Genomic DNA, 26,118 nt, shown 5'->3' with positions numbered 1-26,118 from the left:
TGTATAAATTCTACTGAGACGTTTTTTTTATTAATACTTATGTGTTTAAGAGGCTTATTTACCTACAGTGAGCGACTGACTACTTTTAATTTTTACTGTCTAAACATTATGCAAGGAGCCGAAATGGTAACATATGTTCCAGATCATATAATTTAAATATTACATCGCGTTCCGAAATATTTTGTAGCGGTTTGGTCATGGTAAATTGGTAAGGATGTTTTTCATAAACATTTAAACTGTAACTCAAACAAAGGGGTTTGTTTCGTGTCGGACAGCGACGGCGACGACACGGACAGACAGACCGATGAGAAAAAAGCACACACAACTTGGGTTTTATTTTATACTTTTTAAACTTTATTATGTACTGTAAAAAAAACAAAACAAACAAAAAATAAATAAATAAATACAAAATACTTGAAAACATAAATATACAGTTTCTCTTTGAAAGACGAAATGCATGAGGTATATAATAAACTACAATCATTGCATCTTTTTTCGCAGGAACCCAATACTTCAGTAAGTATATAACTGTTCTTTATCTCTACATTGCCTTTTTATCTCCTAGGAATATTTCTGAAAACAACTATTATTAATATTTAAAATGCCATCTAGTTATCCTTTGGTTTCATAAATAACATGCACATCCGGGGAGATACCTAGTCAGCATCATTGTCTGAGAGAAAAAAAATCAATTTTCTTAGTTACTACTTTTTCAGTTTCTGTGCACGGTTCTTCAATCAGAAGATGAGATAAGCGTTACTGTCAAGCCAGACAGTAAAATCCTGGAGAAAAGTGACTCTCTGTTTACAGAAGTTTACACCATAGTTACCAACTGATTAACATAGTTGACAAATTTACTTAAGTGAACTGTGCCTAACGTAAAATTGAAAATGGACCCCAAATGGTGGATTATAATCTTTTCTTTTCAACACAATTTCTACTTTCAATGCGGAAAAGTCTACAAATATTACACTGGGCATACATGCAATTTTTCACTGTCTAAAATTGTCTGTAAACCTATCCTACATGTACATCCAAAATATTTAAAGACAACATTTCAGAATTGAGATCAAATAAGAAAAAAGACTTCAATCTTAATGTGCATCAGCTCTAAATTCTAAATTTAGGTGAAGAAATGACATACTTCATGAAAAATTAATAAACAAAAAATTGATAAACATTTTTTCACAAGCATGAAAATTTTAGCAACACTGAAAGATGGTAAAATTAGTATGGTGCCACTAGCATGGAAAATCAAAGATGTCTTTGTTGATGTCAGTGCCAAAATGACAACAGCCAGTTATGTCCTATTTCCGCAAAATGTGTAAGGCTAAGCTTGAAATTGTACTAATGCAAAGGCATCATTCAAGAAACTTATGGACATTTTCTGAACTGTTGCTGTGAAATACAATGGTTTTTAAGCACCAACATTTGTTCTCGTTCACAAAATCATCTTGTTCCTTAAATAACTAGAAACTGCCATGTATAAATGCAAGCAATGTAAGCAGAATTTCTGATAAGACACCAGTTTTATAGTTTTACAAGGTCCACCATTACTGAGAGAAGGTTTCAAAGTTTACCTACTTACGACGCAGACATTCAGAAGGAAGAAAAAGATAGATGCATACTTAAGCTTATTGCACAAATTTTAAAGGTTCAAAATCATACCTATATTTAGAAACATGGTTTATTTCTCAACACATTGCAAGAAAGCATATGGCAAGAGTCCCAGGTTGGGTCCATGTAATATAGGGATGGACTAAGATCTTTTTCCACATCAAGTGGTACACTTTCACTGGACTGGTCCACTTTGGGAGATTGATAACTTAATGGTCTGATTATCCACATAAACAGAGTCTACAAGTTTGAAACAGTCTACACAATGCCAGCATGAGACCTGTTAATCAGATTGCATTCAGCAAGAGTCCCCAAGGAGTTTGATAAGTCTAGGTACAACTACAGTTTTGTTGAACCCTATGCCAATTAACTTAACAGCAGAAAACCCACTTGTGCAGAACTTTTGAGAGGGACCCCCCCCTGCAGCATGGTTAAATGGAAGGACCTCAGGAAGCTACCTGGGCCAGTTAACTGTACCACTGGGTGTGAAAAGGGCATAATTATAATAAACCAAGCATATGGTTATTTCACAGCATGTTTTACTTTCAAACTTCGACAGACTTAACTATGCTAGCAACTGCCTTCCACAATGCTATCAACACTGCCTTCCAAAGACTGCAATAATAATAATAATAATAATAATAATAATAATGACCAGTAATCATACTGATAATAAATTAAAGATCTAAGCCTGCTTACATCCATCCATCTTTCCAGAAAACAATTAGACCATCTTCCAGAATACCCGCAAGTCACTGGGTATGAACAACTCCCAGATAAGCGTGATATTTTTCAGGCTATAAATGACCCCTGGCTAGGAGTGTATTTTACACAGCTCCTTCCACCTCACTTCAAAGTACTTCCTCATGTTATGGCCAGCTTGACCAACATCAGAATCGTCCTCGTTGAATGTCTGACAATTGTCAAAGATGATCCTGACGTCTGAGGCAAACTCCTGGCGAGTCTTGTAACTGAAATGATACAATACAGTTCTTCTGAGTTTGAAAGAAAAGACATACATAGTCTTGAAGCTTATAATACTATTAAAATAAATTTGTAACATGTAAAACTCCTGGGGACATGTAGTTAAATAAGTATATCTCAATGGGCTACTGACAGTAACAGTAGGTTAATATATATAGACATGGTGATTAAAATTGCCCTAGGATTTTAAAAAATACAACTAAATAACAAGTCTTGCAGTATTTTTGACGATTTATGATATGCAATTTAGCCAAAATTCTTAGTAGCCTTTGCAAGGGCCTATATACTACTTAAGTTGTTTAAATATGTGAAAAAGACCCCAATTTCCCCTTATGTTCTCCTGGGAAAAGTAGCCTTATATTATAATTCACTCACTGTCCTAAAGCTTGACTTTCATGATGGTAAAGCCCTTATCCACACAATGATTATCACTGTTTGCTTCAAAGACTCAAACAAAAAGTTTACAACCTTTTGGGTCTTTCATGACATGAAACTAGCCAGCAACAATTCTCAGTGCCCTTTGCTCAGAACCATTCCTCTTTTTTTTTTCTTTATTAATATTACTCACTCGTTGTCCTCTAGTTTGGCTCTCATGGTGGCAAAATCCATGGGCTGCTTGATCACCTTCCTGTACTGAGGGAACTGCCTGGTGTTCACTGGCTTTAGGAAGGGCCAACCATCCTCATGGTCCTCTAACTCCTCCAACATTATACTAGGAGACAATACAATGACATTTAGTCATATTACAGTGTGTATTTAGCAAATATTTGCTTGTTTTTTTCTATATTTTAACTAGCCATTGTTGCACTAGGAGATCAACACTTAAATGGTAGGTGTATAGGCCTATAATGGATTTCCATGTGCGCTTCCAAAACCATACTTTATTTTACTTTATTTCACACACAGAAAAATATGCAATTAAGTTGATTAACTTGTTCTTGAATGAGATCACAGTCTCTAGAAGCATTTGATAATTTTCAGAAAAATTGAGACCATGCAGTCATAAGATACCTATGTGGGACACGACACAGTGTTGTAAGTACGAACTTGGATTACAAACATTTTGCCAAGGATGTTATTTAAAAAAATCCTGCTGTCTATTTGACTTCTGAATCACTTACCCACAAGGTGTAAGATCCATGGCATTTTCTTCCTTACTCCTCTTCTCCCCGGCTGCCTTAGCTGCTTCCGTCAATATTTCTAGTTCCTTCTCTTGCTTGCTCTTCCGTCCCCTTTTCCCTTTACATTTGGTTTTGTTCATTAGACAGGAAATACAGGTGTACTTTCTTGGCAGTCTGAGATTAAAACAAAAAGTTGATGTGAAGTTTAAAAGCAGAAAATTTTGAATGACAAGTAGATGAATTGCTGAAAATTGGGGAAAAAATTTGCCAAAACACTAGGAAATGCATGTTTAGGAGTACACAGTAACATTTCCTTTTTTACTGGTCCAGAAACATTGCTCTCATTACCAAAGCTGTTTGGAGATAAAATAAATAAATAACTTATTATAAAAATAAATAAATGAATCCTCTCTCACCTGGGTAACGGAGGATTTAAGCAATCAATGTGGTACGCCTTATCGCACTTGTCACATTCCGCCATCTTGCCGTTCTTCCTCCCACACACCAGACAGTGTGGATGACCTGAAGCCTTGGAGATACACTCGTAACAGTACCAATCTCCGTCTGGAATATTCTCCATCTTAGGCTGAAATGTTCAAAATATATATCACACATTGATCATGTTACCATCAGTTTTTTTTTTCTCTTTTTTAACTTAGAAATCCTACTAAGTTAAAACTGAACACCTGCACATTAACAGATCCCTGAATCATGGAGTTTCTTTTTCCTTTGAAGAGGAACATCAAGTGCCAGGGAAGTAGTCATAATGACTCCATATCAATATTGATAACTATATCAATATCATCAACATTTTGATTATAATCTGAGTGTAAATTGCTATCCCTAGCACACTGTGAAGGACACACACACACACACACACACACACACACACACACACACACACACACACACACACGTATATTATACCTTGAAGCAGTAGGTGTGGAACCCCTTGTCACAGCTGTCACACAGCAATAACTCTGCCTCGTTATCATCAAGATGGCAGATCTGGCAGGACTGAAATGAAATTATAAAATTTAATGTCAAATAATCTAAAACTGGTTTTCAACTTGGAAAATGAAGGAAAATAATACAAAGTCTGAAATCTGGATGATATATACAGGGGTATGGCCAGCAAATTCAAATAGAAGAATAGAAATTCAGCAAATGACCTCTTTATTTTTCACACCAGATTAGCACAAATCTCAATACTGACTTTCTTGGCTTTAAGAGGCTGAAATAAGGTCAGCTTAAATTTACTGGTGTGATAAAATAGGTATATAGAATCATTATCTTTTTGGTCACAGAATACTTTTTAACAGAATCAAAACCATGACTTTATTAGTAAACCCAAAATCAGAGTGGATTTCTATTTGGCAAAGGTCACAAACATATAAAGATGGATTTCATCTTAGTGAAGGTCACATACCACTTTCATTATGCTTTTCTCCCAGGCTATGGCCTTGTTCAGCTGTAGTACACACATCATCAGCTGGGATGGATTCGTTGCCGAGGTGACAGCCCGTCGCCATAGCAACAGAGCTGGTGTGGTGTCGTCTGTGTCGCTGTCGTCTGAGGAGGACGGACTCTCGTTCCCTGGCTTGGTCAGCTTGGTCATGTCCAGCTCTGGTCTGAAGGTCAAGTAGATAAGTGTTAACGAGCCGGGCTTTATTGACAGAGACTAACTTTAAAAGTGGGGTGTCATCCCATTCTGACTATCGTTTTTTAACTCACTCCAACCTTGGATGTGCTACCACCAATCTACACCAGAATATCATGTCAGGAATCTGGTATCAATGTTGCACATATTTAACTTCATTTTCATTTGTCTAAATTATCTTCCACTTGTGGTTAAAAATAACATTACCAATGACACAATTTAACTGCCCATTTTTGAACTTGGTAGCTAAGCCGTAATGCAATGTAATGCTGATAAGTACATGTAAAACCTCACATCTGATAAAAACCCCTCCTTGCTAAAAAACTTCCCCAGGACGCATGTTTTGTGTAATACTTACGACTTGATAAAGGGAGGCTTCAGATATCTTCTCTCGATGTTGTTTTCTAAATTCACCAGTCTCTCTTTGGCCAGCTCCAGTGGATAGAACTCATCGTCCTTCTTAATGATGGTTGTCCTGGAGACCAACTTTACCTCTTCCTCTTCTGTTGCCTTGGGGGGCAGCTTCCAACCCTGGAACCATGAGGACACAACATTTATACAGGGGCAAATCCAGGATTATTTGAAAGGGGGTTTAAGAATGACAGAATGTGAAGCCATACCTCGCTCAGCTCAAGAGCCATGAAAATTTTTAGTGTTTTGGATGGTAAACAGTGCTATTTGGTACTATTGGTACATTTAGAACTACGATTCAGCTGGTCAAAATATTTATTTCAAGAGCCAAAACCAAAGGGGGGGTGTCAGGACCCCCTAACCCCCTATCTCCCACTGTTATTGGTTATTATATAGTGTCTTGTACAATTTTAGTCTGTTTTAGTTTTATAAATTTTCTGTCCATTGAGCAATCATGCCAGAAAGCCTAAAATACTGTTGGCATGAAAAAAAATTGACTTTCATGCAGCGCAAATCTACAGATATAGGTAAGAAATCTAAAATTACCACTAATATTTTCAGTAGTCTGCTTTGTCTAAGAGCTTTGAAAAATCCTTCTTTTTAATTTTGTAAATTGGATGAACTAACCTTAACTTGTAAACTGGCATTAAATATCCTCTCCTCCAAACTCTCCACATCCTCCAGGACGGAGATCTCCAGGTCCAGGGCAGTCTCTGGCAGCCAGAGGTCGCGGGGGTCAGGGTCAGGGGCACCTGCCTCTGTCTGCGAGATCTTCTTGTCCTGGTCTGTGATCTCCAACTCTGTGGCTGAAGTAATGAGAAAAAGAAGAACATTTCAGTTTGGCAAGGTTTTTTTTTTCTTCTATTTATCTATTTTTAAGGGGGGGGGTCTATTTTATGTCACATGCCATTCATGCATGTGTGTAATTTTTTCTTTTTTCTTTTCTTTTCTTTTTATTTTATTATTATTTTTTTCTTTTATTTTTCTTTTATTATTTTTTTTTCGAAAGAACTTTAAAAAGCATGATGTGAAAATATCAACTGGTTATTACAATTTGACCTTGACCTAGGATATAAGTGAATACTATTCAGTTTACCTTCTTTGCTTCCTTTGCTGCAAGCTGTACATGCATAGTCGTTGTATTTCTGTACTGTCTTCTGCAGGGCTCTCTCCCTTATCCCTCTCATATGCAGACATTTCATCACCTGCTTCAGCTGATTGGGGTCTGTGATCCTCCACCAGCCACGCTCAAGCTCTACAGTGGAAAAAAAAACATGGATGAACATGTGTAAGTCAGGTACTCTAAACAAAGATGTCATTTAATAATGGGAGTATTTTTCTATGGCACCTTGTAAATTTTGAACTACAAATATTTGCTATCTATCTGTCAGGTTTTGCTTTCTATCCATTAGTTTTTTACAGGCACAAGAGAGAGAGAGAGCATGGGAGAGAGGCCTACCTTTAGGTATAGGTTTAGGCTCTGAGTGTTGGTTTAAAGCTTCCGCTGGAACCTCTTTGAGCCCTGCCACTGTCTCTATTGCACCATGTGACGTACCCTGAGTATCCGGCTTAGAGTTTGGTCCTGAGTGAGGTATTGGACTAGATCCAAACACTGGTAAACCAGGGTATGCATAGCCCTGCTGGTTGCCAATCTGGCCCATTTGGAAGCCAGCAAAAGTTGGAGTGGAGTTCAATTTTTGGAATGGACTAAATGCACTATGGCTTCCAAACGATGAGGAATGCGAGGTCTCCAGACTAGTCTTTGTTTTAGGAGTATCCGGGCTGTGTACAATTGAGCTGTCATCGCAGGGAACTCTGGGAATGATGCTGAACCAGGATTGGTTGATGGGCTCCACACTGTGGTTCTTCATCACCATATCAATTGTGCTGTTCACAGTGGAACTCAGAGTTGTAGTGAGACAAGACGAACTAAGAAGGCTCGGTGAGCTAACAAAGTCTTTCTTCAGTATACTGTCAATGCTCATGAAACCAGGCTTTGCAGGGGTGGAGGTCGGAGAGGTCATGCTGCTGTTCCCTTTACTGTCCATACTCCCTGTCGCCACTTTCAAACTGTTTTCCTCAGACTTTGGCTGAATTAGGTCACTGAACTTGGTAGTGCTTGGCTCCTGGAGGAACAAATTGGTGCTTGATTTATCCTCACTTTGAGTTTTTTGATCAGGAATGTTGACAGCCCCATTTATTGGCAATGTGCTCATTTCGGTTTTGATTTTTGGTGATTTACAAGTGGAACCCTTTTCCTTTTTGACATCAGAATTCTCTGCTACTTTGTTCCCTTCTAAATTTTCTGTAACTGACAAAGAACATTTTTGGTCTTCTGTTTTTAAACTATCCTTCTCCTCATCAGTTGGCAGTTCGCTGGATTCTTTCCCCTCCACAAATATTCCTCCACAGTATGGCAGCACCCAGTAACGGCGTTTGTAGCGGTCTTGACCAAACGCCATTGCACGTAACTTTTGAGCTGCATCAAATACCTTGTTTCTGTACTGACCTTGTTGCTAAAATATCACCAAGGAAACATATTAATAATAATAACGGGAATATGCTTAGAGAGAAATTACTGCTAGGCTTGAACATAAAAAAGATAATAACAAGAATACAAAAATGGCACAGTGCTATGAAACATTGTTAATCTTGATGTCCGAAAATAAATAAGAAAGTGCCAGAAATGGAAAATTGTTAAACATCCTTTAGAATCAGATAGACAGTTGGAAGTGAATAACTTTCCACTATCTATGCATTTAATTTTCTTTTTTTTTTAACATTGAAAAATTAAAGAAGATTTCTGTCATATAACCACTGTATTATTTCCAAACCTTTGTCAGTTTCTCAATTTTCTTCTCCAATTCCTCTTGTGATACCTGTTCTTCCTCCTGCGTGTAAATAGTATGCAATTATGACAAAACTTGAACTTAGAGGAGCCACAAAAGCATCTAATATTTTCTTCTTTCCTTGTAATTTATTTCTTTTATGCCTATCAGTCAAAAAACTCATTTGGGCTAAAGACAAGGAAAACATGATACCACATACTTCAGCATGACATAAATGGCACGGAAAACATTCAGTTTATTGGCCAAAACAAAACTTATGCTTTATGTACTAAGAAGTATTGACACTGTGGCAAGTGGTATAGTCAGATCAAGTTCCATACCTCATGTTCAGCCTCTGCATCAGCATGGCCCTCTCCCTCTGGACCCTCGCTCTCGTTTCCACTTTCATCTTCCCCGTCCTCGTGCTCATCATCACTGCCCCGCTTGCTGCTCCTGCCAGATGGCGCCACACTACTGCTGTCATCGTTGTCCATGGTGAAGATGGAGCTTTCGTTGAACATGGTACTGTCTCCGTTGGTGGTCTCGGCACGGCTGGTGGACGGGGATGACTTGCCAAACTTCTTGGACTGGAGGTGCTTCATTCTGTGGTGTAAAGAATTACATGACACAAAAAATAAATAAAGGCTCTCATCTCTCTAAGGTATACTTCATTGACCACAGTTACAGTACCTAATTGCAATTTTCTTTAGTTAAGAAACAGTGGACTTTCTGTTGAATTTGTGGAGCAATGGATTGGTCCGAGTGCAAAGAAAATTACTTACTTAAAGCTTTTTTTTTTGGTAACTTTACTATATACTAAAGAAAGTTTAATAAAGGGCTATTTATCACAAATTTAATCTTGAATTGGTGCAAAATTCACATTGCCAAATACTTCTTTAAAAATGCTTGCTTAAAACTGTTTTTTGTCTGAATAACACTGCATGTAACCAAGTGTACAGAAACTAATATTATATCAAGTAAGGCAGGTTCTTCTGAATACCCAATAACTTGGTTCATCACAAATTTCTGGATACTACAACACTAAAGTTGCCTTTAGTGGAATATCACAAAATCTTGATATGTTTCTCTTCATTACAACCTGCAACAATGTTTTAAAACTATCATTTCATCTAATACATAAAACAAGTAAATAAGGAAAGCGGCTGAAATTTAGGGACCTACTTTCTTATTTTTCCTTCTACCACCCACTTGTCGCGTCTGAGGTTCGACACTGTGTCAATGTTACGCTCAATTTCACTGAAAAGAATATATTTTTTTATAAAAAACAGATATTTGAATAAATAAATCCATGAATAAGTACATGAAATCAAAATAAATACACAATTGCCATTCAGCTTAAGAGAGAATAACAGAAAGATTAGTTAGAACACAAAATGGTAGGCCCAGCCTCAACCCTCTCCTAAAAAGGAGGAAAATAGTTACAGACCCTTGAGTGATATAGACTTGCCCTTCAAGAAATCGACGGAAAATAGCTCTTTTTCAAATTTGAATGGGCACTGTAGAAAACATATAACAGCTAAAGCTCTCAAATTAAGCACATATGTGTGATATCATGTGAAGAATAAGTTCTGCAAATTTCAATCCAAGCAGTTGAGTACATTTTGAGACAGAACGCTTTAAATGTGCAGCAAACCGTAACGCTAATCCCTTCAAGATCTCGACGAAAACCGGAAGTGCGTCATGACGTCACTCGCTTCTACTTGGAAAGCTGCTGGGTGATTTTCCGATGAGAAATATTTCGTGGCTCATACAAATGTTCGGAAAATGACCATGCAGATAAAAGAAAATTCACTAATCAAAATTGAAACTGCGTAATTACATAGAAAAACATTGTGCATTCCTGACCTCGACTTGTCAGTGTAAACAAAGTGTACTGAACGCATCGCAAGCAAGCACGTGAATGTCGCGTTTGATACTTTGTATCAGACGCTTCGTTTTACTTGACAACACGTGCAAAAAACACGCACTTCCGGTTTTCGTCGATTTCTTGAAGGCGTCGATTTCTTGAAGGGCGAGTCTATACTTCAAAAACTGTTACAAACTAGAGGATCAGAGAGGCGATACCGCCTCCGAATATTGTACCACCAGCTGGAGCAAGCGCATTCGTATAGACCCCCACATACACAAAATAAGGGACACAGCCACCAGTTTTGTGCTTGACAAGCTGTAAAAATGCAATCAACAAGAATTTTTAAACTATTGCAAAAAATATATATGGTACAATCAAATTTAAGTTCTTTGTAAGATAGGTCAAGGGTCAATTTCAAGGTCACAGAAAATTGCCAGTATATGACTTCCTATTTAAGTTCAAGAGTAACTATGGACCTATCTCTGTCAAGTTTGAAGTTAAAAGAGAAAGAAATTAGCAGAGTTCACTTCATGATAAAAAGTAGGTCAAAGGTCAATTTCAAGGTCACACTTAGATTGCCAGTATAGGACTTCCTATTCAAGTTCAATAGTAACTATGGACCTATCTCTGCCAGTTTTGGAGATAAAAGGGAAGCAAAATTTGCAAAATTCAGTTCATGGTGAAAAGTAGGTCAAAAGTCAATTTTAAGATCACATTTAGATTGCCAGTATATGACTTCCTATTCAAGTTCAATAGTAACTATGGACCTATCTCTGCCAGTTTTGGAGATAAAAGGGAAGCAAAAGTTGCAAAGTTCAGTTCATGGTGAAAAGTAGGTCAAAGGTCAATTTTAAGGTCACATTTAGATTGCCAGTATATGACTTCCTATTCAAGTTCAATAGTAACTATGGACCTATCTCTGCCAGTTTTGGAGATAAAAGGGAAGCAAAATTTGCAAAGTTCAGTTTATGGTGAAAAGTAGGTCAAAGGTCAATTTTAAGGTCACATTTAGATTGCCAGTATATGACTTCCTATTCAAGTTCAATAGTAACTATGGACCTATCTCTGCCAGTTTTGGAGATAAAAGGAAAGCAAAATTTGCAAAGTTCAGTTCATGGTGAAAAGTAGGTCAAAGGTCAATTTTAAGGTCACATTTAGATTGCCAGTATATGACTTCCTATTCAAGTTCAATAGTAACTATGGACCTATCTCTGCCAGTTTTGGAGATAAAAGGGAAGCAAAATTTGCAAAGTTCAATTTATGGTGAAAAGTAGGTCAAAGGTCAATTGTAAGGTCACATTTAGATTGCCAGTATATGACTTCCTATTCAAGTTCAATAGTAACTATGGACCTATCTTTGCCAGTTTTGGAGATAAAAGGGAAGCAAAATTTGCAAAGTTCAGTTTATGGTGAAAAGTAGGTCAAAGGTCAATTTTAATGTCACATTTATATTGCCAGTATATGACTTCCTATTCAAGTTCAATAGTAACTATGGACCTATCTCTGCCAGTTTTGGAGATAAAAGGAAAGCAAAATTTGCAAAGTTCAGTTCATGGTGAAAAGTAGGTCAAAGGTCAATTTAAAGGTCACATTTAGATTGCCAGTATATGACTTTCTATTCAAGTTCAATACTAACTATGGACCTATCTCTGCCAGTTTTGGAGATAAAAGGGAAGCAAAATTTGCAAAGTTCAGTTCATGGTGAAAAGTAGGTCAAAGGTCAATTTTAAGATCACATTTAGATTGCCAGTATATGACTTCCTATTCAAGTTCAATAGTAACTAGGGACCTATCTCAGCCAGTTTTGGAGATAAAAGAAGGCAAAATTTGCAAAGTTCAGTTCATGGTGAAAAGTAGGTCAAAGGTCAATTTTAAGGTCACATATAGATTGCCAGTATATGACTTCCTATTCAAGTTCAATAGTAACTATGGACCTATCTCTGCCAGTTTTGGAGATAAAAGGAAAGCAAAATTTGCAAAGTTCAATTCATGGTGAAAAGTAGGTCAAAGGTCAATTTGAAGTTCACATTTAGATTGCCAGTATATGACTTTCTATTCAAGTTCAATACTAACTATGGACCTATCTCAGCCAGTTTTGGAGATAAAAGGGAAGCAAAATTTGCAAAGTTCAGTTCATGGTGAAAAGTAGGTCAAAGGTCAATTTTAAGGTCACGTTTAGATTGCCAGTATATGACTTCCTATTCAAGTTCGATAGTAACTATGGACCTATCTCTGCCAGTTTTGGAGATAAAAGGGAAGAAAAATTTGCAAAGTTCAGTTCATGGTGAAAAGTAGGTCAAAGGTCAATTTTAAGGTCACATATAGATTGCCAGTATATGACTTCCTATTCAAGTTCAATAGTAACTATGGACCTATCTCTGCCAGTTTTGGAGATAAAAGGGAAGCAAAATTTGCAAAGTTCAGTTCATGGTGAAAAGTAGGTCAAAGGTCAATTTCAAGGTCACAGTAAGATTGCCAGTATATGACTTCCTATTCAACTTCAATAGTAACTATGGACCTATCTCTGCCAGTTTTGGAGATAAAAGGGAAGCAAAATTTGCAAAGTTCAGTTCATGGTGAAAAGTAGGTCAAAGGTCAATTTCAAGGTCACAGTAAGATTGCCAGTATATGACTTCCTATTCAACTTCAATAGTAACTATGGACCTATCTCTGCCAGTTTTGGAGATATAAGGGACTAAATGTTATAATTTTGGAGTTACCATAATGTGCCTTAAATTTCGTACAGAAAAAATTAATTAAAATAAAGAAAATGTCATTTTGGTCAAAATTCTTGAAATAGGAGGTGCCCTGAAGTTTCAGAAGTTCAAATTTGATGAAATAATGTCATTTTTGAACACAAGTTGTCTGCTTTGCCAAGCCTTATGTTTTATTTTTCCAGAGTTCAAAATTTATTATCCATTACCGTACTGCACATTTTGCTTTTACCACCAATATGTACTTTTTGATACAGCGTAACTCGAAAACCGTATGGAATACAAAAAAACCGAGACCACCTCCAGTGTTGGGCTTTACATGCTCTACAAAATGCAAAAAAGAATGGGTCTCTAGCATTAACGGTTCCCGAATTAGAGACAGTTTTCAGTTTCGGTATCTTATGGCCGCTACTCCCGTGAAAATGCACCGATTGACCCCAAATTCATGGAGATGAAAGATGACCTGAAGGGTAACACTTTCCAATAATATTATTGGTTAAGTCTGTATAGTGTCTGAATAACAGGGCAAAAAATATTTTTTTCGTAAAAAATTTCATTTTTTTGAAAATTTTGACCCATTTGACCTTGAAGTAAAGGTCAAAGGTCAAATCCAAGGGTATATTTGAAATCTACACATATGACTTTTGGAAAGCCGTCTATAGAAATTTTTCCCATAACTCCTTCCGTAGGGTAGATAATTAGCATTTAATTTTGCCATTTTTAGACAAGGGTGCATTGTAATGAGTGCCACACCCAGACCCCAATACCGACAAAGCCCAAATTTTACGTGGAACGAGTTGAGATTATAGGTGACCTAAATCCATGAGATGGGTACGGGGGCCCTTACCGTCTAGGAGGAGAAGCGGTAACGGTAGCCGTCCGGCGGAGCCGGCGGAGCCGGCGGAACGATCCGGACGGGACCGAAACCATGTGTACCGCCAGCGCTAACGCTGGTGGTACAATTACAATTAGTTTTCCAAAACATGGTGTGAAAGTGCTGTCAAGGTCTTTTTTATCATCCTGGATCTCTGTGAGGAACTTGCAACATATTCCACCAAAAATCTTTCATCATCGCTTGGATTCTAAATGTTACAGGTATTCTATTAACAATTAAGAAAATTAAAAAGAAAATGACATGATCATTATGTTTTTAACAGTAACTGTCATGACTTTCTTTAGTTATATCAATTACTGAAGCCAGATGTGCTGGGAAGAAGCTAGCGGGTCGCACTCACTTTGTAATGACTTTGCTACACAGCAGTTCGTTGCACAGCGCCCCCAGCAGTGAGGCCTTCTGGGTACTGTTGAAGGCTTGGTAGGGACGGAACTTCAACTGCTCTGTTAACTGAAAATACATGAGAAATTCAAATTTATAAACTTTGTAGTATTTCCAATAAGTATATGAATTGTAACCAGTGATGTATTATACACGATGTTGATAACTTTCAATGTTGTTATCATGTTTTTAGAGCAGCACCAGTTTTAAAATCTTTTAATGAAAAGGCCAAATAGTTTTTCTGCAAATCCTACTATTAACTATGTGTGAACATAATGTTGGCTTTTTCAAACATACTGGACATGATTAAAAAAAACAAACTATTTTTAAATCTATTCATAATTTTTGATAAGGAATTACTGAGGTCAAGGTCATACCTCGTCCTGACTCCCGTTCCTGGCCACCAGGAAGATTCTCAGAACTTCAGAAATGTTGTTCTCATTCAAATCAACATCTGTAATCTTTTCATTCAGCAAGGTGGTTGCCTGGAACAAATCATTTGATATATTTATAGTATTATGACTATCCTTCATTCACTTGAACAATAATGTTTAGGATCTGAAAACTTAATAAAGACCAGCACATCCCTAGTTAAGATATATATATATATATATATATATATATATATATATATATATATATATATATATATATATATATATATATATATATAATTGGCAATCTTAGTTCTTATTTTCACATAAGTTAAATCATATTAATCTCTGTGATAAAGAGACAACTCTATTTACACTGACCACACCATCCACTGGCTATTCATGCACTGACTACTGCCACTCTTGAATGTGGCTCACGAGACTAGAGCGAGAGCGCGAACGAGAACTACTCATGCAGTGACACAGCACGAGACTTACTCATGGAGTAACAATCATAAGTAAATTTAATGATATCATTGTAACATCTTTAATTTTCATCATCCTAGTACCTCCTTGGGGTTGGGCACTCCTGGGTCATCCAGAGCAAACTTGAGCAGGTGAGTCATGAGGGAGAGCACTTCTTCCAGCTCCTCTTCATCATTTAACATCCCCATTTGGATTGTGTTCAGGGATGGGATGGAGTCCTTGTCTGAAATGTATCACATACAGTGTCAAGTTACACAAAAATACTATAGACTGAAAGTCACATAAAACTTAAAGGATGAATATTTTATAAGATGATGGACAAATTCACTGAAGTCCACTAAAATGAAGTAAACAACTGCTTCTTTTCCCCGTTGCAGTTTGGTATTTTTGACATTAATTTAAATGTGGTAACGAGGTTGCCAGTTATTATTTCTAAACTGTTCAAATATCCACTCATTACTGTCACCTACAAATACATTTTTCAGTACAGCACATAAGTTATATAACACAATGTACTCTAGCCATATTTATTCTTGAAAACGTTACTAAGGGAGAGAAACAAGAAATAAAACATCTTCAAATTTCTCAAAGACAATAAAATAGATGTCACTGCTGTAGTTTTATACTCAATACACACCCAATCCTAGAGCATTGCCAAAATTGTGCAGGAACTCCACAACCATGAGGCAGTCTGCAAAGGCCGGCCCTGGTAACTTGACTCCAGGGATTCTGTTCAGGGTGGGGAGAGGCTGGAATAAAATATAACAGGCACTTTAACTAAATAAGATAAAATTAGAGTTGTTATTGACTGAAACATATTTATCATTATTTCATGTGAGTCACCGACAGCTACTATACAGATAAAATTGTGGAAAAATACACTCATGCTACATAAAGCACACAAAAAATGCTACACATGTAAAACTACTGACTGCTCAAATCAATGAAAAACATATAATAATAAGTTAAAGACAATAAATGGGCTATTTGTTACTATAGGGGATAACTTACATAATGATTGAAAATATTACCATGGCACCTGTTACATATGAATATAAAATAACTGGAATTCAGAAGCAATGTCCTCTTAACCAAATAAAATACACAGATTTTTTTGTTTTAATTTAAAAAATAATTTTATTACCTTGGCATCCATCAGCTGCATGTCTTCAACTGGTTTCTTCAGTTCTTTGGCCATTTGGATTTCTAACCTCTTCTGTTCCTGAAGATGTACAGAACAATTATACTTCCTTTATTCTGCATATATTCTATCAACAAATACAAAACCTCAAATGTACAAGTGAGACAAATATTTCGTCTCTGATGCATGGTTTGTTCTTGACCTAAAAGCTGGGAAGAATTTTGACTTCTTCAAGAAATCAATACATATCAAGTTATTTTAGAGGTGAAAATTTTATAAAAATTAAATTATGTCTTCCTCAAGGGAGTCTGAAATAATATTTCCAAGCACTAAGCACCCATCTTACCAGCTTCCTCTGCTTGGTCAGCCTTTTCTCGGCTTTCTTCTCCTCCTTCAGTCTCTCCTTCTCCTCCAGTTTCCGCCGGTTCTCCAAGGCTTTGACCAACATCATGTGCTGACGCCGTCGCTCTCTCTCCTGCAATGACAACATCATTGTGAATAACATGATATTAAAGGATTAAACATTGCAGTACATATTATCAAGTTACTTTAATTTACTTCTGAATCACTAACTGCAGCACTGATGACAATTCACTTGAAAAACTGCATTAAGGAGTTAAGGATTCGCACTGGGCTTTTTATACACATTTGTGCTTGCACTTACACATACGCACATACATATATATCCAAGCTCTTTTCAAGTCACAAGTGCACTTTTTCTCATCTATGAAGCCACATGTGTGATGTTAAGAAAACAATATTCTAAGAGTTTTCACATACCAAAAATTATTATTTAAAATTTTTAATTTGACACTGCAGCACAAAGGCTTCACATACATTATCTTCCTGATTTTCCATTTCAATAATATTTTTAAAATTTTAATAATTTTAAATATACAAAAATATCTAACTAACTCTGGAAAGCCTAAGAAAATGTTGGTGGGGGAAGGCAAATAAATTCTTCTTTCTTCATGAACTAATCACTTTGATAATAAAGCTACATAGATCTTTCTGTATATTAACTTCAAGTGATTTTAATTTTTAATCAGGGAGAGGTGTAATGTTAGTTTAGGGAAGTTTTTTTTTTCTTTTTGGTACATTCAGGCTGTAATTTCAATAAAACTGAGTTCTATAAAATTTCCTGAAAGTCCTGATGGAGACATGGTACCTCAGTGACAGAAGCTTAAACAATCTACTCAAATACAAAGGTGAAAAATGAAGACTAAGATGGATTAATATACACAGTACTTGGTTTATAAAGTATGAAGAGATCTACTCTCTCTCTCTCTTTCCTGTCTTCCAAACTGACATACAAAACAGCATTTATTCAAAATTTATGTCATTGGCAAAAAAAATTATAAACAATTTGAAAAGGGCTGAAAATATCTAATTCATAAAAGCAACAGTGATATAATAGAACCCTGAGTTTCACAATCCTGCTCTTGGCTCTCTGACATGTTATAGCTATGAGGGGCAGTCTAATCTTATAATGACAATGTGTACCAAAGTTCTGCCATCAGAAATGTCAAACTCAGGACGTGTTAGCGAGATATAAAAGTGTGTACAAACCTTGCCAACTCAAACCAGAAATAGCCAAAATGACATCACCAGGAGACCATGCATATCATTTTGACAATCCTACCCCCCCCCCCCCCCCAAATCCCTCTCCCCAATGCTGTCTTGGGAAAATAAATATAATGCCATCAGTTGAGCAATTTTTGGTCTGAATGCATGTAAATTAAGAGGTAAAGTTACATACCAAGGTGAGTACCATGTTAGCATACAGCTGCCTCTCTACTTCCTGAGCAGCAAAGGGGGTAAAACAGACAAATCAAACATCAGAACACAGAAACAGCCAGCAGAATGTCTGACAAAATAAGTCTTCCAATTGTAAACACAATATACCCAAGTGAAACAGAATAGTAAGTGATAATAGAAACAAACATGATTAAAACAACAGGAATAACATAGAATGGAATACACACGAATGGTGCAACTTTCAGCCATCACCTTGCCATGCAAACATAAAAAGCTCCTAATAATGCTTCCGGCCCTGGGGACTTATCATGCTTTATGATAATGTACTTAGATACCCATTTACTGTGATTGGTTGGTTATATGATTATGTTTTCTTGAATCTGATTGATCAGTTGAGTGATTGATGGTATGTTTACTCAACTCTGATTGGTCAAAAAACATCGATTACATCAATTAATGCTATGTTTAGCAATTTTAGTGGATACTCAGTGGGGATTTTTTAATTCCAAAATGTGGCAATAAAAAGTCAAGAACTACCATACAGATGAACAGAAATAAGACAATGTAGCATCCGAATCATGGGCAATTTTTTTTCCTCCTCACCCCCTTTATTTCATGATTACATTTTTACAGTAACTGTTATTCAGATGTTGCGCATGCCAGTCACCAATATATCTCTTTTGTGGTGTCCTTTACACTCCGCCATGCTTCTCATCCTCTCAATTCTATTTCCACAAAAATAAACAGCTGCCTTTCCTATTCTTAGACTTTCTCTTTCCTCTCTCTCTCTCTTTCTCTCTCTTTCTCTCTTAAAAATTATCAGAAAAATTGAAAGAAAAATATTTTGGGGCATACTTTCTTCTTGGTTCATTCACCTCAATATAGGAACTTCAAACATTACCTGTTCCTGATGGTAGCATTGAGAGCCATCACCATCACACCCTCCCCCTTTTTTTTTTACTAAACCTAACAATTGGAAAGTCGAAAGAAAAGATTTCACAGCACGGAAAAATGCATGCATAAGTTCATCAACAGGTTGACAATGCTGTTGCTTTACAAGTGGAATTTTAAAAAAATCCCTTTGTAAATACTAAAAGTGGGAAATCAAAAACAGGCCAAGCATATATAACATTTAGTAAATTCAATATAGTTCCAGTATATATCAGTCTTAAGTATGCTATAACTAATCAGCATACATCTGGTTAGAAGAAAAGGATTTATTCAGCTTGGAAGAAGGATTTGTTACAGATTTCCCACATAACACCAGCCTCATTGACTTCCCTGGTGCCCTGCTTCACCCCCACCTCCAGTGACCCCACACCCCACATCACAATGGGAAGACCATTTCCGTGACAGAAGTGACCCAAGGGGGCACGTGTCTCTAAGGGGGGTATGGATGTGCAGGGCAGTTTAATAAGTGGACTGCCTGGAAGATTATCATATATCTGAAGAACTAATGTCAAAATATGTCCATTTTTTGAGGGAGAATATCCCAGAGGGCATTTCTCTAGAGCTAGGATCCAAAATAATATTTTGGATCCTAGTCTAGAGGGACAGACTCTGCATTTGGGTGTGTGAGTAATGTTCCAGAGTAATATAACAGATAATGCATACAAAACTATATATATATATATATGTTGGATAAATAAATAGATAGATAGATCTACATCCTAGCATGCTATGATAACCACCTACCAAATTAAGTACAAACATCATGTGTTGTTGCCGTTCCCTTTCCTAAGGGTGATGATGAAGTTGCATTGAAAAAAAAAAAAGAGAAGAAGAAAAAAACAGTGAATGTTATGACGGAATCTTGCCAAGAATTCTTCCCATCACAGGCCAAGAATAAAAGAACTACACCACAACACAGAACATTCAAAAATGCACAAACAACTGACAGAGAAAATGAAATATTTGTTGACAAAATAGGTAAATCCTGAAATCAAGACTTCTCTTTGGAACAGACAGGCAACAAATATTGAGACAGACTAGTGAGGACATCGTAGTAGGAATTAGGAGGTACATTCAACATGATTCAGACTCAACTTCTTAAAAATCCACCAACTTCCTAATTTACGTAAGAGAAAAATAAAACTTCTCTTCTGTAACCGAAAGTCACACTTTATAAGAAGCCCGAGAATTTAACAAATTTTTATCCATATACAGGGGCGGATCCAGAGATATTTTCTGACAGTCTTCCATATTATATTTGTTGATCCATCCTCCATTTTTTGACCGTCTTCCGACAGAAAAAATTAGATACCCGTCAATGTAAACTTGAAAATCTGACCGTCTTCCGGAAGACCCAGAAGACGGCCTAAATCCGCCCCTGATATATTTCACCCTCTTTTAGTGCATCCAAAATCTTTTGCATGTGGAAGAAGGAATGTGATCCTATGATATTCATAAATGGCATTAATAAGCAGCGAGATATTTCAGGATTTTTTTCTCATTATTAGGACATAATAATTAGCATGCTTTCTGGTGCAGAATATTTTTTTTTTTTTGACTCACTCCATTGAAGCTTGGTCGAACAAACAGTTGACAAGCTAACAAAGGGTAGGTTTCAGAAACAAGTGAAAGCTATGTACTCCTGACTTGTGAAAGCTTCATGCTAACATCCATTGCATGCAAGATCACATTTAACAGTTAATAAATAAATGTTTCAAAATCAAATATACCAGGAGATATAAACTTGTGCTATGTAGAATTGGTAGAAATTTATTTGTGGAAGGGAACTCAAAGAAACAGTTTAGCAATTTAGGGGAGACCAAACGCCCATGATTCAAAGATTCATTTTTTTTTTAATTTAATTGAAGATTTGAACCAAACAAAGACAATCGCATATTTATAGGCATACAAAATTAAGGAATGAATAAATAAATAAATAAATAAATAAATAAATAAATAAATAAATAAATAAATAAATAAATAAATAAATATAGACAATGGAATTTCATTTCAAGATAGATTAATATATAGATCACAATGCACAATATTATTTGGTTTCATGTCTCCCCTCCCCCCTTCCCCCAACTTTACCCATATAAAATTTGAAAAAAAAAAAAACACAAACAGCAACACACAGCAACGACATATGGTGGTGAAACTCCACGAGCACACAAAGTGAAAAGCATGCCTAAAAACCTAATTCATATGGTAGATTTACACTGCAATTTAGGCAGGTTGTTCTATAATGATTTTGTCACTTTCAAACTGATGTGAGGTCTTTAAATTTGTTACCTTTCAAAAACCCCTTCATTTATTTTTCTTGTGTAAAATCACCTACATAGTGATAAGCAACCATCTATAAATGACATCAGTTTAAATGACTAAAAAGAAACACAATGGACAACCTGCACACTGGAGAGCTGACACAACAACTACATTACGCACTGGTCACAGTTGATAAGTTTCAGAGCAAAATCTCCAAAAGAATACAATAATTATAGGTGCCATCACTGTTATTGCAGTTTATTCTGGAATCAAATGTGAACTGTTTACTCACTCCACATGAAATTATGCCATCCTCTTGTTGAATATTAAAGGAATATTGCTCTGAAACTTTGGACTGTAAGAATGGATTAGAGAAAAGACAGATCCAAAGGGTATAATTTCTTAATTTTGTGTGAAACAACCAGAAAAGAACAGTGTTTTTATTATGTAAAAAATATTGTTTTTGGATCTGTCTTCAAAGAGAGCTTTCAGACTGTAAAACCATTCATTTTAACTACCCCCACTTCTTGGACCAACTTTTCTATCAAACATACTATTGGCAAATCATTCACTTCTTGTAGTCGCGAAAAATGGCTCTGAGGCCACAAACTTGCATAATTGGGTATGTCATTGCCCACATGTCTTCTGTATTACTGCATAAAGGATAAGATGCCAAATAAAGTGCAAATATATTTCAAGACCAACCTTCAGTTAATATGACACAATAATTATAAGAATTTTCAGAAGGGTGGGTTGGATTGGGGTAGAGGGGGTGCAGGTGGACAAAACAAATGGTTTTACATTTTTGTCAAAGATAAAAACCACCTTGACCCACCTGTTCTTTAAGAAGAACAGCCTGCTGTCTTTTCAGTTCTCGCTCCTACAAGAGAATTGTTATCAGCTATGAAGACCTTCAGTACATAGACACGTGTATGGGTAATTACTGGACAATGGCAAACTCCTCACTCAAACTAGTCTTGATAAAAATAATTATTGTTTTCAGAGATCTGGCCTAAATGCGCTTTTTGCCATTAAGCTACTCACTTTTCAGAACTTTTGAATCAACATTTGCTTTATTCACAAAGGGTCTGGACAATGGCAAACTCCTCACTCAAACTAGTCTTGATAAAAATAATTATCGTTTTCAGAGATCTGGCCCAAATGCACTCTTTGCCATGAAGCTACTCACTTTTCAGAACTTTTGAATCAACATTTGCTTTATTCACAAAGGGTTGTTTTGGAGAATATTATTTATTCCATTCTGTTTGCATTTAGTCAGTAATTATCATACAAGGGTACATGCCGGGGGAGAGGGGAGGGAATGGTCTGAGGGATCACAAGCTACATGTTACATCACATGCTCAATCCCAAGTGTAACACTCATAAGGAGGATGGAATGTATAAATCTACATCTATACGGTCCTCTTTTTCACATCATTTCCACATTGCAGTTATGTATTCTCTCCTCAGTAAGGACCACTTTGTTTTGTAACACACATCATTATATACTGCCAAACACTGATGTATGCCTAATTATAGTAACACTGCGATATACACACGTACGAGTACGACACGACACGAGCCCAAAGACATGCATACCTTGGCTTTTCGCAGCGTCTCCGCAAACCTTTGGGACTGGAGCTCCTCTTTCCTACGCTTCCGTGCCTGGATAGCATGCAAAGCAAACATGCATTATACGAACGAGTGGAACAGCCACTTGTGTGTGTGTGTGTGTGTATATGGAGGGGGAAACAATCCTTGCACGTCAAGTTTTCTGCCATGATTCTTTCATAGCACTGAACACGAATGGTGCAATTTATATAGATAAAAAAATACCAGCATAATTTCATCTTATCCATTTTTTTATTTTATTATTATTATTTTTTTTTTTTGGCAATAATGTGAACCATTAATTGTTTAGATAATATTATGCCTCTTTGCCTATTACATTATTTTTTCCAAAAATCTGATTTGTCTTAAAAGCTAGGATGAACCATAGCAAAAAACATTTGATATGCAACAAGCTGAGGTGCTTTAACATGAAAACAGAAAGAATACTGTTATGGTTTTTCTTTTTCTTTATGTAAAGTAGAATATTTCACATTTCTCTATGTCAGCAACAAATAACAAATAATTTTCATTTATAATAATTAACTGGTATTATAGGTTACAAATTTGTATGATTTTATTGGTAAAATACAGGGAGAAGATGGTTAGAAAAGAAGACAATACTTCCAGAAAACCCAGATGAATTCCTCCTTTTTTATTTCATTAATTCTATTCATTTATTTTTTTACCAAATCAAAAGGAGGCAATTCTGTTGCACCATCAAACACTCCCAATCCTGTAGTTTACCAGACAAAGATACAAATTTAAAGAAATTGCCATGCAAATATCTACCATACAAGCACAAATACTTTGTTGACAAACATGAGAGAAAGCAATATCAAAGCAGTACAATATGTTGCGAGTAATATCAAACAGCATGATATCAATGTGTATTATCTCTAATATATGGATAAGAAGATAATGTGGTTTCTAAGTCCCACATGCTTTCAGAGTTAAAACTATATGGCAGAAATAAGATATCTTGGCACATGTAAACCACATGCTGGCTTAATCATCAAGGCAACAAGAAAAAGAAAAATCTGCTATGAAAGGAAATCTTTATACCAGATTAGAGGATATCAAAAGACAGATGCAGTTTTCAAAAATATAAGCAAACAGAGCTTGCAAAAATTAATTTATCAAAATTCTTTATCTGCTCAATAATTTCAGATTTTGAAACAACATTTGATGTCACTACAGACATCCCATAAATTAAATGAAATTTCATCCCATAATGAAATTATATCCCATAATGTTCTCTTACCTCCACCACATGCTGAGCTCTCATCTCTCTCTCCATCCTCAGCTGCTCTTGCCTCTGCAATTTTTCCTGCTGTTTCAACAACTTCATCTGTTCCTTCTGTTTTCTTCTTTCCTCATCTGAAGTGGACAAATTTTATTTATTTATATATAAATAAATATACAATTTATTATAGTGCTTTATTTGTGTCGTTCTAAGCAACCCCCAATATGCCACATACTTCACTGCACTAAGAATAAATAAAATGCATAATACACAGTAACAAAACATTTAATTTTTCTATATTAATCGGACCTTCAGAGAAATAGTGGTTAAAAAGATTATGGTTATGAATAAACCTTCTTTTATGCATCAATGTAATGCTCAGTCAATGAAAATGATCATTAAAATGGCCAACATTTTAGATGGCCATCGTACCTCTGAATTGTTTGGCCTTGGATGCAGCTTCTTTCAGAGTTTGTTTCTCTGCCTTCCTCTTCTTGGTAATGTCTTCTAGTCTCTGTGCCATTTCTGACAGTGAAAATGAATCGTCTCAATAAATTTTTATATACATTACATGCTGTGGCAAAAGTCTACAGTGGAACCAATTATCACACAGGTAACACAGGTGGTTGTTTCTGAACAGTTTCCAATATGTGACACCAACTTGAGCACTTTTTATATTTTACAAATATTTTATATTCATTTTCATTCATAGCAATTAATGAAACATAATTCCACAAGAAATAAAGGGAGGATTGATCAATAATTGCTAGGTCTACATTTCTTAAGATGGGAATTTAAATTCACATAATATTTTAACCATATGTACATCAACTTAATTTCATTAAACAAATGTTGATAAATATTTTAGCCCTCATTTTTTTCAGTTAAAAATAAACTCACAGACCCTGGGCCTCCTTACCCTGCTGTTCCGCCTGTCTTTTCTGTTTCATCTCCATGGCTTTCTTGGTCAGCTGTTTGATCTTCTTCATCTGGAGTCTTCGCTGTGGACCTGACATTCTCTTGGCACGACGAGACTCAATGGTGGTGTAAAGGCTGTGCACCTCTTCCTCAGGCATTTCCTGCGACTCCTAGAATTATTTATTATTTAGCGAACATGAAATATCCTTTTCATTGAATTATTCATTTTTTTATTGATTGACGTATATATTTATTCTGTTATCTATAAATTCATTTTCTATTTAATACTTTAGTTTTATTATTTATTTTTCTGTTTATAAGAACATTTTACAGGGGCCTGGGATCAATTTCACAGTAACATTTTTAAGATGAATTAGGAATAAACAAATTTTTTAATGGGTACTCATAAGTTATCATCTTTCCATTTTTAAAATTTAAGGTAACTGTAACAAGAAATATAAGTTGGTGAACCCCAATTTTACCATAGGTTTTCCTGATAGGTTCTGTCTGTAGTAGACTCCTATGTTAAACTTAGTACTGAAGGTAAAGTAATCTTACCATAAGTTTTCCTGTTAGATTCTGTCTGTAGAAGACTCCAATGTTAAACTTAGTACTGAAGGTAAAGTAATCTTACCATAAGTTTTCCTGTTAGATTCTGTCTGTAGAAGACTCCAATGTTAAACTTAGTACTGAAGGTAAAGTAATCTTACCATAGGTTTTCCTGTTAGATTCTGTCTGTAGAAGACTCCAATGTTAAACTTAGTACTGAAGGTAAAGTAATCTTACCATAGGTTTTCCTGTTAGATTCTGTCTGTAGAAGACTCCTATGTTAAACTTAGTACTGAAGGTAAAGTAATCTTACCATAAGTTTTCCTGTTAGGTTCTGTCTG

At 35.9% G+C, this 26,118-nt stretch overlaps 1 protein-coding gene across 11 annotated transcripts in view; it reads right to left on the bottom strand.

Annotated features, from left to right (window-relative positions):
* Positions 1-326: 326 nt before the first annotated feature.
* The window catches only part of LOC106158642 (bromodomain adjacent to zinc finger domain protein 2B), a 59,731-nt gene continuing 33,939 nt past the window's right edge, over positions 327-26,118 (bottom strand). For 4 of the 11 annotated variants that reach the window (XM_087016715.1, XM_087016724.1, XM_087016716.1 and 1 more), the window contains 25 exons: positions 25,230-25,398; positions 24,743-24,835; positions 24,329-24,444; positions 23,056-23,121; positions 22,292-22,336; positions 19,936-19,977; positions 16,829-16,957; positions 16,486-16,563; positions 15,979-16,090; positions 15,425-15,564; positions 14,859-14,966; positions 14,441-14,550; positions 9,804-9,878; positions 8,963-9,224; positions 8,628-8,684; positions 7,253-8,309; positions 6,890-7,048; positions 6,421-6,599; positions 5,741-5,913; positions 5,152-5,353; positions 4,650-4,739; positions 4,139-4,308; positions 3,723-3,896; positions 3,170-3,313; positions 327-2,588 (listed from right to left, as the gene is read on the bottom strand). In XM_087016715.1, coding sequence (XP_086872841.1) covers positions 2,432-2,588; positions 3,170-3,313; positions 3,723-3,896; positions 4,139-4,308; positions 4,650-4,739; positions 5,152-5,353; positions 5,741-5,913; positions 6,421-6,599; positions 6,890-7,048; positions 7,253-8,309; positions 8,628-8,684; positions 8,963-9,224; positions 9,804-9,878; positions 14,441-14,550; positions 14,859-14,966; positions 15,425-15,564; positions 15,979-16,090; positions 16,486-16,563; positions 16,829-16,957; positions 19,936-19,977; positions 22,292-22,336; positions 23,056-23,121; positions 24,329-24,444; positions 24,743-24,835; positions 25,230-25,398 — 4,107 coding nt within the window. In that variant the 3' untranslated portion in view covers positions 327-2,431. The remainder of the gene's footprint in view (positions 2,589-3,169; positions 3,314-3,722; positions 3,897-4,138; positions 4,309-4,649; positions 4,740-5,151; positions 5,354-5,740; positions 5,914-6,420; positions 6,600-6,889; positions 7,049-7,252; positions 8,310-8,627; positions 8,685-8,962; positions 9,225-9,803; positions 9,879-14,440; positions 14,551-14,858; positions 14,967-15,424; positions 15,565-15,978; positions 16,091-16,485; positions 16,564-16,828; positions 16,958-19,935; positions 19,978-22,291; positions 22,337-23,055; positions 23,122-24,328; positions 24,445-24,742; positions 24,836-25,229; positions 25,399-26,118) is intronic. The other 7 variants (XM_087016717.1, XM_087016718.1, XM_087016719.1 and 4 more) reach the window with 7 other exon arrangements.

This window comes from Lingula anatina, chromosome 7 (assembly GCF_051362555.1).
Source record: "Lingula anatina isolate TDL-2025a chromosome 7, LinAna3.0, whole genome shotgun sequence".
NCBI classification, from domain to species: Eukaryota; Metazoa; Brachiopoda; class Lingulata; order Lingulida; family Lingulidae; genus Lingula; species Lingula anatina.
This window is presented reverse-complemented; position numbering and strand designations above follow the sequence as displayed.